General features: G+C 41.1%; 1 protein-coding gene across 1 annotated transcript; it reads right to left on the reverse strand.

The window, feature by feature from the left end:
* Positions 1-11,956: 11,956 nt before the first annotated feature.
* On the reverse strand, positions 11,957-13,875 carry LOC139480250 (uncharacterized). The gene is made up of 2 exons (XM_071263287.1): positions 13,750-13,875; positions 11,957-12,650 (listed from the first exon to the last, which is right to left on the reverse strand). Exon 2 carries the CDS (start codon positions 12,637-12,639, stop codon positions 12,316-12,318), a length of 324 nt encoding a protein of 107 aa, XP_071119388.1. The 5' UTR covers positions 12,640-12,650; positions 13,750-13,875; the 3' UTR covers positions 11,957-12,315.
* Between the last annotated feature and the right edge of the window lie 633 nt (positions 13,876-14,508).

Consider the following 14,508-nt stretch of genomic DNA (forward strand, 5'->3'; position numbering starts at 1 on the left):
TTAATAAACAATATTTCCTCACAACCCGTGAATATCCGTGAATAGGTCTTCAGCTTGCCGTAAAAGGCGACTAACGGGATCGGGTGGTCAGGCTTGGTTGATGCATGTCATCGTCTCTAAATTGCCTAGATCGATGCTCATGATGTCAATCACTGGATTGTCTGGTCCAGCCTCGATTATTTACAGACCGTCGTCATATAGCTGGAATATTGGTGAGTGCGGCGTTAAACAACTAACAAAACAAACCTTGATCACGACCATGTTGACTTCAAATAGATACCATGGGACAATAGAAAAATCCGTTACCTCATGGCGTATAATTTGGGAGGGAAGTCCAGTGATGCATATACATTTACCATTTTAGTGAAGTTCTTCAGGCACTGGCGCTAACAAACCATAGATTGTAATACATGCGTATTTGGGATTCGAACCCTCGGCCTTCGGATGATGACGACGTTCAGCGTAATCGTGGTAAGTACGCCCGAAATAATACAGGTCTCAGACGTTTAACTCGTTGATTAAACCCACGAGAACGGCTATGGTGCTGGATCCGAACCCACGATCATAAGTTTCTGGCACGCCTAAGGGACGCAACTCTGCAGATCATACTCATATTAAGAAATTTTACTCGTGTAATATTCGTTACCGTGTGTGGTAACCTCTGCAAAAGAGATCCCATGCATTCCATGTTTGTTGAAAAAACCCGAACAGATTGTTTTTGTGTGTGATCGATCTGTTCGCGTGTGACCCCGACGGGTGAATGTCTGTTCCTACTACTGATGTGTGATAACTATCTAATGGCAAGATAGTTTGGATAGATTCTTTAATTAAATAGGAGCGATATTTCGACGAAGATTACACCTTTAGCAAGCAAGTGATATTACAATCTCACTACAATTATTGACCACGCATACCTTTTGTAATCAATTATATAGCCTTTTTTAAATAATATTATATTTTTAATAAATAATACTTAATTCAAAGATCCCCATTTAATTGTATATATGTCGCTGTGATATATTTATAATATTGCTGATTTTGGCATTAAAAAATATCCCCCATCTTACAGATGACAGGAGAAACTTTCATTTCATGTGAGCATGACGCATATATTAGCATATCGATGTCATGTCGTCACAAGGCGTCATGTTGGCACGGAAACAGTTATGAATAATGAACATGACAATTTAATATATTCCTATTACATCAATGAGTACTCACCTTAGCCTGGATATGAAAAGGTGATATGAAATGGGGTTTAACATCACGTTGAAGATTATTTTTCTTATAAAACGACATCAATGCACGTGTGTGTGGCTGCATGTGCTTGTCTGGGCTTACCCTAGCTTTGTAGTGTTAACCCACTGATATGCCATGCCGAAGTTTAACATGGATAGCCTACTCGGACACAATATACTGACTCCGAGCCATCAGTCCTTGTTTTATCGTTTTAATGCCGAGCGCCAATCGGGTTAGACCCGTGAAGATTCCAGGGTAGAATAGGTCTTCGGCAACCCATGCTTGTCCTAACAGGTAACAATGCTTGCAAGAGGACCCGTGAAGATTCCGGGGTAGACTAACGAGATCGGGTGGTCAGGCTCACTGACTTGGTTGATGTATGTGATAAATCCAAATTGCGTGGATCGATGCTCATGATATCAATCAGTGGATTGCCTGGTCCAGAGTCGAATATTTACAGACCGCCGTCATATAGCTGGAATATTGCTGAGTGCGGCGTTAAACGACAAACAAACCAAACCAAACCCAATCAAATCGGGTTAACAGCAAGTGTCATCTTTCAACGTCTTTTGGTACCACACGGCCGGGGATCGAACCCCGACTTTCCGCTCTCGGAGCAGACGCTCTATCCATTCCGGTTCATGGATAAAGAAGCACATGTATTGCAACAATTTAAACCATAGGCTTTTCGCAGACTCTTCATGGTGAAATCAAATCAGGTAATCGGGCCTAACGCTATAATCACTGTATGATATAAGATAGGATGTCGTATAAAGCAACACTGATGTAACTGATAAATGTTTTGCATGGTCATAAAAAATCGTGATTATTTTGCAGTGATTTCTTTTTCGTGAACATATCTTTTATGCTGTGCTCTTCAGGGTATCATTGGCTCTTTGAAACAACAGTGACACCAAGTTTACTTGTCGAGATATCCGCAGTTCGAGACAAGTCGGTAGCTGATATTGTTGCCGATAAAGATTGTGCAGGCAAAATAATGTTCTACGATTAAACGATATGTCAAGTATCTTGGACATGTAGAGCTTTTAGTGATTATTACGCGAGGGGAAACTGAATGAGGTTTAACAATGCTCACAGTATTTCAGTAAAACCACGTAAAACCACGTGTCAGTTTAACAATGTTCGGGGATGCAAGCCATAGAGCGTACCATTCTGATGGTAAAGAGAAAAGAAGCTATATAGTTTATAATAACCTTATCTTGAATTCGAATCCTCGGCCATCGCATCCTGGCTCGCCTAAGGGACGCAATTTTGCACAGCGATTTGCGGCGTCTTAGATGAAGGGTTCCACTGCGCCCACATGTAACTGAAGTTTAACAACAGGCTAGAGCTTTAGTTTCGGGTTCGAATCCTTGCACTGAAACAATGTGTAAAGTCCCGTGTTATTGCTTTAGACCACTGGGCATAAAAATGTCGCTATCTTACGGCAAATTGCTGATCGAGTATTGGACTGAAAGCACAGCTCATAAAATCGGCATAAATTTGAATGTCAAGTTACATGTAACTGTTGATGCGTTACACTGTTACAATAAGTTATGTCAGAAGTAATACACTGGACGAAAATGCTTTACTTCGTGTAAACCTCGTTACTATTTATTCAGTGGGCGGTTGGCAATAGGACAATATACAACATCACAACAAGGTTCCGACAACAAACAGGATCATGTAAGGTCTTAACAAGCATCTAAATATGGTCAAAGACGTTATAATTCAATTCAAATAAAACATAGTGAGATGGTCACAGATGATGTTTTCTGAACAGCACAGTTCAGCTTATTGTCCATCTGCTCCTTGCTATAGCGATGAATGTCCTACACACATATCGACACTCACACTGCCGAGTTCCACCGCCATCCATTGCAGACAAGACACGACATAGTCTCGTTCAGTAAACGTCCAGCATAACAATGTCCCTGAGCACAGTTCCGTCCTTTGATGAAGTGTTATTAACATAAAAATGTCATCTAAATTATACCTATTGCATTCCCCGTGATCTGATTTTACTATTGCCAGTTTGGAATCGAAGTCAGGTGTCTTTAATTTTTTTATATATCCTCACCACAATGGCCAGGTTTCAGAATGGGTTTCAGGGGCACCGGTTTGACTGGTTTTTTGTTGTAGCGTTTCCTGGGATGCGTCCTCACCAGATCCTTCTGGCAGTCGTCTGCCCACCGCACGTGCTGACACGACACACGCTTCTGCGCATGCGCACACAACTTCTGGTCACTTTGAGACCGCGTTTTCTCGTGATGTTCCTCCGAGAGGAGCAGACTCCCTGACCCACGCCTGTTGTGGAAGTGGTCAGGGTTGATTGACCAGCGTCTGGAATACAGGGGGTTGTAGTCCGGAGTATCCCGGGAAGAACCTTCGGCGATGTCTACTGACCCTCGTCTTGCAAAGCACATGTCGCCATCATCATCATATTGGATGCATTTAGACTTGTTAAACTCCTGACCAATGTCACAATCCAAATGCAGGGACTCCGCACTTTTATTTATGCACGCCTCAAACATTGTTCAAACCGAAAATATCACCAGTGATCACAAATAATATCCTGATCAGATTACATCAGTATCGTAATGTCATGAAAGTAAAAGCCAAAAAAAACTTTCAACACTCATGAAATATCTCAGCTAAAAGTAAAGCCGATGTACGAATCCCATATGATGAGAACGTATCTGGGAATCACGATGAAACAATGATGACACCAGGTGTTAGGTCATACAGTCCACTGACGGCAATATATTACATCAGCCTCTGAATCTATCACAGGTTACTCTTCATGTTCGTCTTCAGTATTCGTAAGGACCTTTCAGCAATGAATGAACTTCTTGTTACAGCAGCAAGACCAGTTTACAAGCCTGTCACCCGACGTCCTACTCTCAACCAGGCTGCCTCATCCACCGATGGTGCAGGTATGAATGCCAGTTCCCTTCACATCATCCCCACGTCATGTTCCTAGGAATCACACACACAGTGGCAGATCTTGTTGCCTCTAGCAGCAATACCAGCTTCTACCGTCCACCGCGCTGGATAAAGCCCACATGAACACACGCACCTGTCAATATCAGGTGCTGCTACCTGCTGATAAGTTAATACAGATCGAAGTCTCTCTGAAGCCCGCTCATAACCCTTCATTAGATAGGTCCTATTACTGGTAGGCTGGAAGCTGTCCTGTCAACAACAAATATTGTGATTTATGATTAAATGCCAGAATAAATTACATTTAGCGTGACATACAGACTTCCCATTGTTTCCATGCGCAACACCAATGATCATGTTATTTCGAAAATACTGTTTTGATTTTTCGGGAGGTTAACTCTGAAAGGAACTATTTCAACCGAACGTAAAACGTCAGCTAGTATTATAACAAATCTGTCTGGCATAATGCACCCAGATGTACAAAACATAAAAGTTGTTTAGGCATGAAATGGCAAACAATCATTTTCTCATGGAATCGACACACGAACAGTTCCAAAAGAGATATTCACGTTTGAGTTAATCTAGGACTATAACAAACCTACTATTATACTATAACACTGTACAAAAGCTTTTATATATTACCCTGTGTGTCAGTGTTTGTTAGAATGCAGTGTATAATGTGCCTTAATGTCCATACGCCTCTAATCATCACATCTAATGGACATAGTCATACGTACATCACACAATGACCTGTTTCATGTCTAGAGCCTCCGGCTGCAGAGGCGTATAACACACAGTATAACAATGGCAGAGTTTAACATCTCACGGCGCAAGGTAAAAGGCTACATTGTGATACAAATACTGTAAAATAAATCTAAATCCTTTTATGATTTTGATATCATTACGCGCAAACATAGACACATTGTTGGTTAGTCCTTTCTTGGGGGTATGAGTGAGTGAGTGAGTTGGGTTTAACTCCGCTTCTAACAGTATTCCAGTTATATCACGGCGTGTCAGCTTAATGTGGGAGGAAAGCCCGAAGTGAGGCAGGTCTCAGACGTTTACCACTTCAGTGAAACCCACGAGCAAGGGTATGGTGCTGACAAACCTAGAAACATAATCGGGGCTAACCGGGATTCGAACCCACAATCATTGGTTTGGTTTCTGGCGTGTCCAAGGGACGCAACTCTGCACAGCGAATCGCGGCGCCTTAGACGACTGGGCCACTCGTGCCCCCTTGGGGTATGAAGTGATAGTGTATGTGATTATGATTTTAATAGCATGCATGTTCGTGAGTGTGCCTGTGTGCATGCATGTTCGTGAGTGTGCCTGTGTGCGTGTCTACGTGTTTGTGTATGAGTGTCTGCGTGCGTGCGTGCCTGCGTGCCTGCGTGTTTGTGTAAGTATTTTGACGTACGTGTGTGAGTGTGTGTGAGTGCCTTTTTTCTGTGTGAGGGCGCATCGCATGTGTGTGTAACGAAATTCTTAACTTAACTAAACATAAACCAGTGTGTAGGCATATGTCTTAATTAATCTTCTTCTGATCTATGACTAAATAAATAAGAATTTATGTCAAGCCCCCGTAGGCCATACGTAGGACGTTATATTGTATTTTGTGTGTACGTGTTTTAATATGGAGTGTATATTATATGTAATTCCATGTAAACGCTATAATCTCTCTCTCTCTCTCTCTCTCTCTCTCTCTCTCTCTCTCTCTCTCTCTCTCTCTCTCTCTCTCTCTCTCTCTCTCTCCTCTCTCGCTCTAGATCTCTCTTTCAACCTCCTCTCTCTCTCTTTCCCTCCCTCTCTCTCACTCTCTCTTTCCATCTTCCTCCTCGCTTTCTCTCCCCTCTCTCTCTCTCTCTTTCCCCCCTCTCTCTCTCGCTATCTCTGTTTGTATGCTGTATTTGTGTCTGTCTGTCTCTCTCAATACACAAGCGGTACAGTGACCATAACAAATAGCAACGACAGCGATGAGACTGTGGCCATTTCCAAACGTACTTGATCAATAACATTGTATGTTAAAGAGGACTAAGTACATGTTTTTTCAGAGGTCAATGGCTGGAGAAAGGTAAGAGTTTAAAGGACATACTTAATTATAATTATCTAATTATGTCAAGAACATACAAAGTCATTGGTGTACACGTGATATCATTGCCCATACAGAATGCGCTGAGAGGAAAGGTTAAACATACTCCAAAGTCGTAGCGACAGCAGCAAGTCCTGCATATACTGATCTCATATTATATGCGATATGGTTTGTTTGTTTTTGTTTTTTTCTTTTATTTCCTCCTTGTTCTTTGACACCGCACTCGGCTATTTTCCAGCTACATGGCAGCGGCCTGATGACAATTATCAGTGATTAATATTGTGAGAACGATTAATTCTGTTGGGGTAGTATGAGAGGCCAACCAAGCCACCAAGCCAACACTTCTAACCTGGAAGCCCATGGGAGTCATCGCATGAAGACATCCAGTTTGTGTTGTCCATATGCCCCATATGTCCTCGTCAACCATTAGGCTTTTAAGTCCTAATTGGTGTATAGCCATCAAACCAGCAACCGGTGTTTGAGAGCTTGTTGAAATAGTAGTTGTTGTTGTTGTCGTTGCTGCTGTAGTTGTTATCTTACCTTACATACACATTTTGTATTGATAGATGACAATGATATGTTCTCAACTGAGCAATAAACTTAACTTTCGTTACATCTGAAAAATACATTATTATACATTTCTCCGTCATATCATTTACTTACCTGAACAGTTTACTCCAGTAGAATAACTCAATTCTAACGAGACCATACTCGTCCCCGACAGATCAGGACACCAATGATCCAATGTAATTCAAACTCAAATGATTATCTTTAACATACGTATTTCATGTCCTGTTAAGCTGAACGTTGCCACGACCCTATGTGCAAATGGTTTAATGCACGATCACTGGGTGTTATAACGCATTAATATCAATATAAGGATTATGATTTGCCCTTTGTTAGTCAGTACACAGAAAGAGAAAGAAATAGGAACATGTGCTATTTTGGTTAATGCTAATCCTAGGTTAATAGCTCTTAAAATGTACATTCTTCAGCTTAGTGTATTACAGGGACGAAAGATAAGTTACATTGAACTACGGTTGAAACGAACTCAAAGGGACCCCTTATTTTAGTTCGTTATAACCGTAGTTCGTTATAAGCATATATACAGCAGAACTACAGCACATTTTAGGGACAAAAAAAGTAAGTTCGTTATATCCATCAGTTTGTTATAAGCGTGTTCGTTATAAACGTCATGTGTAGTGTATAAACTGCGGGTAACCCTCAGTACATTGTAAGGTATGATGTTCATAATTCGTTAATAGGATTACGTTACTTAGCCATGTAAGGATCCGGTAATCGTGAGATTGAATCCGGGATTTGGTTGTGATATTTGGTCTTTTTATCCCAGCTATACAGTTATATTTAGACTCTTACATATCCTTTATACCTTCAAGTCAAGAGCCATGATGGTGTCAATAGGCCAATGCCAAATGATTGCATCAAAAAAGGACTTGGCAGCTTTTCCATCTCCTTACATGTTCTGGTCAAAGCATGACAAGGAGCCGAAAGGTTGAGCTGTGTTGCAATTCTACCAAACTACGGCATTTGGCTTATTTTTCGTCTAATTACTTTGTCCCGGCGGTCGATGAACCCCATAGTGGAGACGACTGTAAATGAACACGGTATTTGTATTGGCCGACATCCTTAAGCAACTAGACCCCGACCACCCTGGATGACAAGTCTTAATGATCTCCAATAGCCAGGCTCTATTTGTGGATTTTATTGATAGACGCAGGTCGAGAATAGCTGCACAGTAGCTATATATAGCCCATAATCACTCAAATACCACTCCTGTTTAGATTAGGCCTTTATGAGTGATCGATCACATTGTATCGGTATCGATTATTATATGAATAAAGACGAGCAGTATTAACACTGCTGTAGGACTTCAATTACACGTCTACGGTCTGATTCTTGTTGACGTTATAACAAGGATCACAATCTCAAATGTCAGTAACAATGCTTCGAACGTCAATTGTCTATTTGTAATAAATATACCTTAAAATGTTAATCGAATGAAATTCTTAAAGGGAAAACATCAAAATCATCCACTATTATGAAATATCTTCCACCGTTTGACGATTGTCATACCCATAAGGAAGAGAATTTATGGATGTCAACTTCATTATTATGAGGTGAGTGAGTGAATGAGTATGGTTTTACGCCGCTTTTAGCAATATTCCAGCAATATCACGGCGGGGGACACCAGAAATGGGCTTCACACATTGTACCCATGTCGGGATTCGAACCCGGGTCTTCGGCGTGACGAGCGAACGCTTTAACCACTAGGCTACCCGACCGCCCCCATTATTATGAGGAACACAACGTTTCGGAGTATATGCTTACTTCATTCACCTGATGAAGGAGTAAGCATATACTCCGAAACGTTGGATTCCTCATAATAAGAAAGTTGACATCAATAAATTCTCTTCCTTATGAGATGAGGAAAACATATTTTATTCACAAAAAGTGAATGGGATTGGGTACACGCTCTCCAACTTTGGACACCTTCTCCCAAATATCTACATAATTGATTTACAATTTCTACTATGCATAAACAGAGCAGTAGGAAAGAAAAGAGTAGGGAAGGTACATGAACACTAAGAACAATATAGTTTCCGGAAGAGAATGTATGTTTTGTCAACTTCTTTATTATGAGGAACACAACGTTTCGGAGTGTATACTTACTCCTTCATCAGGTGAATGGATGCTATGAAGCAGAAAGCATATATATCTACATGTACGAGTCTCTCTCGTACATGTCTCTCTCTGCCTCGTGGCATTCATTCACTTGATGAAGGAGTAAGTATATACACCGAAACGTTGTGTTCCTCATAATAAAGAAGTTTACATCCATACATTCTCATCCGTATGCGTATCACCTCTAAATGCCTTTCAAAGACTTAATAGAGTTTGTCACTCTGAATCTAAGTATAGATCTAAGTATGAAACGACGAGGTGGTCTCACTGGTTCCTTAATTTCTAGTGGGTAAATCTGTGGAAGGGAACTGGCTTTTTGATGGTTATTGAACGATATCAGATCATCGATATATCTAAAGCTTAATGCATTCAAGTCCTTCTAGACAATAAACAGTGACAAATTCTGGACTTTGTGGACTGACTTGTGTTAAGGGGCTTGATATGGATTGCTGCTGACTGTTAGCCTTTGACCCATTGTACTGCTAATTGGTATTGTCCTTGACCCATTGTACTGATTTTAGTGATTGTCCTTGACCCATTGTACTGCTTTTTGGGATTGTCCTTGACCCATTGTACTGCTTTTTGGGATTGTCCTTGACCCATTGTACTGCTTTTTGGGATTGTCCTTGACCCATAGTACTGCTCATTGGGATTGTCCTTGACCCATAGTACTGCTTATTGGGATTGTCCTTGACCCATTGTACTGCTTTTTGGTATTGTCCTTGATATGTACTGCTTTTTGGGATTGTCCTTTACCCATTGTACTGCTTTTTGGGATTGTCCTTGACCCATTGTACGTCTTTTGGGGATTATCCTTGACCCATAGTACTGCTTTTGGAGATTATACTTGACCCAGTGTACTGCTTTTGGGGATTATCCTTGGCCATTGTACTGCTTTTTCGGGATTGTCCTTGAACCATTGTAGTGCTTATTGGGATTGTCCTTGACCCATTGTACTGCTTTTGTGATTGTATACCTAAAACTCCGTGTTTCCATATGAGATATTTATTTTCCATTGACCTTTTGTGGTCATTCGATGAGTTCACAATTTAGCTCTGTACAAACCAATTTCTGGGTTAATCTCTGCATTTCAATTTGGAAATCACCTTGCAACACAAATCGTGGGCACGTCTGGGACCTGATTTAGATTTGCCGAAAATTCTACATCTGTAAACAAAACGAAGTACGTGCTACAAAGCCTGATGGTTTATTCCTATAGTGAGTGAGTGAGTTAGTTGGGTTTAACGCCGCTTTTAACAGTATTCCAGTTATATCACGGCGTGTCAGCTTAATGTGGGAGGAAAGCCCGAAGTGATGCAGGTCTCAGACGTTTACCACTTCGGTGCAACCCACGAGCACGGGTATGGTGCTGACAAACCTAGAAACATGATAGGGGCGAACCGGGATTCGAACCCACAATCATAGGTTTCTGGCGTGCCCAAGGGACGCAACTCCGCATTCGACGACTGGGCCACCCGTGCCCCCTTATTCCTATAGTTAATAGAGACTTCAGAATGACTGGATCGATCCATGCTGATGACTTTTTAGACACCTTGCTCATTGCGCGCACTGGATATTTGATATGCCTCGACATATGTCTATAAATGCTTTCATTTTGTGAGATAGTTCATTGAGCTTACGGGTGGACGTCTGTACATTTTGTCCCGGTGATAAAACAGTTACTAGGGTTGTTGAAGAGGGTTGCCTCTCTCAAAATAAAAATATCTTTTTCAGTTTCAACAAAAGTGCGCTTTCGTGTCCATCACCTGATTGTCTGGTTTGTTTACACCGTCTCATGGCAAGAATACTTTGTTTACAATTACTGCAACACAACACGAACCTAATTCCTACAACATTGTGTACCTGTGAATACCAAGCATAGTTATATTGTTAACACGGTTCTGGGTGACAGAAGAGCATTCATAGACATATATGTATCGGAGCCGTCGTCCAATGTCGTGAAATGATACCCCATGGGGCGACATACACACAGACACGTTACTTCATAAAAGAGTGCAATGCGATCGATCACCTCAACAGATTTTGTTAAACGGCTGTCACCAAGTGTCATTCATGTCCAGTGTGGACTGCAAGTTAAGATATGTGATCCGAATACAATGAAATATCAATGTGGAACTGGGTTCTATTATACGTGTTATTTCGACGATAGCATGTACGTTATATATATTTTAAACATTTTTGTTATAAAGCCTGGCACTCTAAGAAGGGTTACGCTGCCGGGACTAAATACGTGAAACACACCCAACACAGAGACACACACACAAGCTACACACATACACCACACAGACATCACACCACACACCCCAAACACACACCCACACACACACTGACCACACACAAACACCAAACACACACACCATACGCCACACAGACAACATGCACACATCCCAAAAACACAAACATATACACACACAAGCTACACACATACACCACACAGACAACATCACACCACAACACCAAACACACACACACTGACAACACACTCACAAACACCAAACACACACAACATACACCACACATACAACATGCACACATCCCAAACACACAAGCTACACACATACACCACACAGACATCACACCACACACCCAAAACACACACACACACAGACTGACGACACACAAACACCAAACACACACACCATACACCACACATACAACATGCACACATCCCAAACACACAAGCTACACACATACATCACACAGACAACATCACACCACACACCCCAAACACACACACACACACTGACCACACACACTTATACACACGCATCACATACACGTGTGCACCACTCACACCACACACATACACATAACACACACACCACACACACATGCTCGCATCCGTGCACCCACCCACGCCACACACTCACACACACACACATGTCCGCATCCTTGTGCAAAATAACTACCTTACCACAGTTCTGACAAAATGTTTTATTTTCAAAGTATAAATGTATAACATAGTGAATAGAACGTACAGACCGAGGACGTGAATAGAGAGAACAACGCAAGACAACTCGTCTTATTGTGAATGTCATGACGTCACAGTTCGTAATAATATAAAAAGAAACTTATAGTTGCTTTCACTATTTCATCATTTCGCCATCGAGAGGTGATTGTCAGCATTTGTCCATTCCGATGGGAGCATTGTCGACTATTAGATGTCTAGACCTAGCGTCAGGTGTCACTGGACACGTGTCACTACGGGTATTGCACCAAGAACGTACCAATTCAGGTATTGCAATCAAGCAACTGTCCAACTGGGATACCTGGACATATCTGCTCTTCGTCGTATCAGCTGACGTCATTCGGATGACTCATCATGAGTTTTCTTCACTGTCCTTTGTCTTGAGAATGGACCTTGGCTTGTTCCTCTTGGCTTTAGTTGTTTTCGTTGTCTGAGATCTCGGTGTCTCCAGACTCGGGTGACTTTCATCTGCCCAGTGAACAGATTGACGTCGACTGTCTTTACACAAGCACATGTCTGGCACCTCAAGGGAACCTCTGCGGAACAAGCTGTAGTCGAGCTGAGACGACGGCAGACATCTTGGACACGTCATGTCCTCTCCGACGTCAGAGGGGGGACTGTCCTCCATCCCTAGTTTGAGCATGAGAAGGGCTTGGCGGAACTGAACAGACGCCATTGATAGAGGACCTGGAAGTAGAAAGGGGAACGTTTGATTGACATCGTAATCAACGTTGTTGACATTTGATATATCTACATAGACCATGACAATATTGTGTAGATGATGTGGGAATAATTCAGGCATGGGCAGACATCTCGGCTGGTTAAATTCACTTAGTTTGATGGTGTAGTGACGTATATTACAAATAGATAAAAACGCCCCAACTCTTCCCATCCGTTGGACGTCCATTATAAAATTGTCTCCGCCACCATAATGTCATAATTCTTGAATGTTATAAAGATTAAGTTTGTTAGAATCAAAATTGTATCAAATTATTCCCCCTTATCAAGAATAGACATTTGATAAATTCCATACTTCACAAACTCGCAAATATAGTGTAAGAACTGGGATATAACAGTGTAAGAACTGGGATATAACAGTGTAAGAACTGGGATATAACAGTGTAAGAACTGGGATATAACAGTGTAAGAACTGGGATTTAACAGTGTAAGAACTGGGATATAACAGTGTAAGAACTGGGATATAACAGTGTAAGAACTGGGATATAACAGTGTAAGAACAGGGATATAACAGTGTAAGAACTGGGATATAACAGTGTAAGAACTCGGATATAATAGTGTAAGAACAGGGATATAACAGTGTAAGAACAGGCATATAACAGTGTAAGAACAGGGATATAACAGTGTAAGAACAGGGATATAACAGTGTAAGAACTCGGATATAACAGTGTAAGAACAGGGATATAACAGTGTAAGAACAGGGATATAACAGTGTAAGAACTGGGATATAACAGTGTAAGAACTCGGATATAACAGTGTAAGAACTCGGATATAACAGCGTAAAGTTGTCCTTTATATCCAGTTTGCATCACATTCAAAAACCATCAATGTCAATTTAATTAAAGTGAACTAAATCGTTGGTACGTGGATTTGGAATAGTCACAATTCACAAGTATGCTTTTGGGAAATATTAGCCTCTCAGTGGTAAGAAACATATATGAAATGAATATTAGTACTAACAATATGTAGTAGTTGGTATTGAAACACAATCAATATTGTCGGCCTATAGTGGAATACACATTGTAGAGAAATGAATTAACCGACTTACCTTTGTTAAAATGATTCTGTATTACTCTTTCCACCTGATTTAGTGTGATTTTGCCGATGCAGCCCTTTAACGCCTATGTGCTGTAATCAATGTTGAGACGGTTCTGGTTAGTGAAGCCCTTGTGACGGTCGCTCTTAGACTACTTTGTGTTTGACCGTTACTCGTATATATTATATACCAGTTGGCGACTGCGAGGCCACCACGCGCAGTTTGGCGCATTGCCACAACCAGCAACTGACAACCACGGGCCATTGTGTATGTCAAGTCGTGGTTCTTACATAGCATATATACTTTAATATAGACTGACAAGCACAGACCATTGTATATGTCATGTCGTAGATCTTACATAGCATAGGTACTATAATAAAGACAAACAACCACAGACCACTGTATATGTCAAGTCGTGGTTCTTAAATAGCATATATACTTTGATATTGACTGACCATTGTATATGTCAAGTCGTGGTTCTCACATGGTATATATACTATAATATAGACCGACAACCACAGACCATTGTATATACCAAGTCGTGGTTCTTACATAGCATATATACTTTAATATAGACTGACAAGCACAGACCATTGTATATGTCAAGTCGTGGTTCTTACATAGCATATATACTTTAATATAGACTGACAAGCACAGACCATTGTATATGTCAAGTCGTGGTTCTTACATAGCATATTTACTAAACTATAGACTGACATAGTGTTTTTTCATGTGTTTGGGAGTTTCAATATTGTAGAAGGTCGGGTTTGC

Source organism: Haliotis cracherodii, unplaced genomic scaffold (assembly GCF_022045235.1).
Source record: "Haliotis cracherodii isolate W230 unplaced genomic scaffold, xgHalCrac1.p SCAF_4, whole genome shotgun sequence".
Lineage (NCBI taxonomy): Eukaryota > Metazoa > Mollusca > Gastropoda > Lepetellida > Haliotidae > Haliotis > Haliotis cracherodii.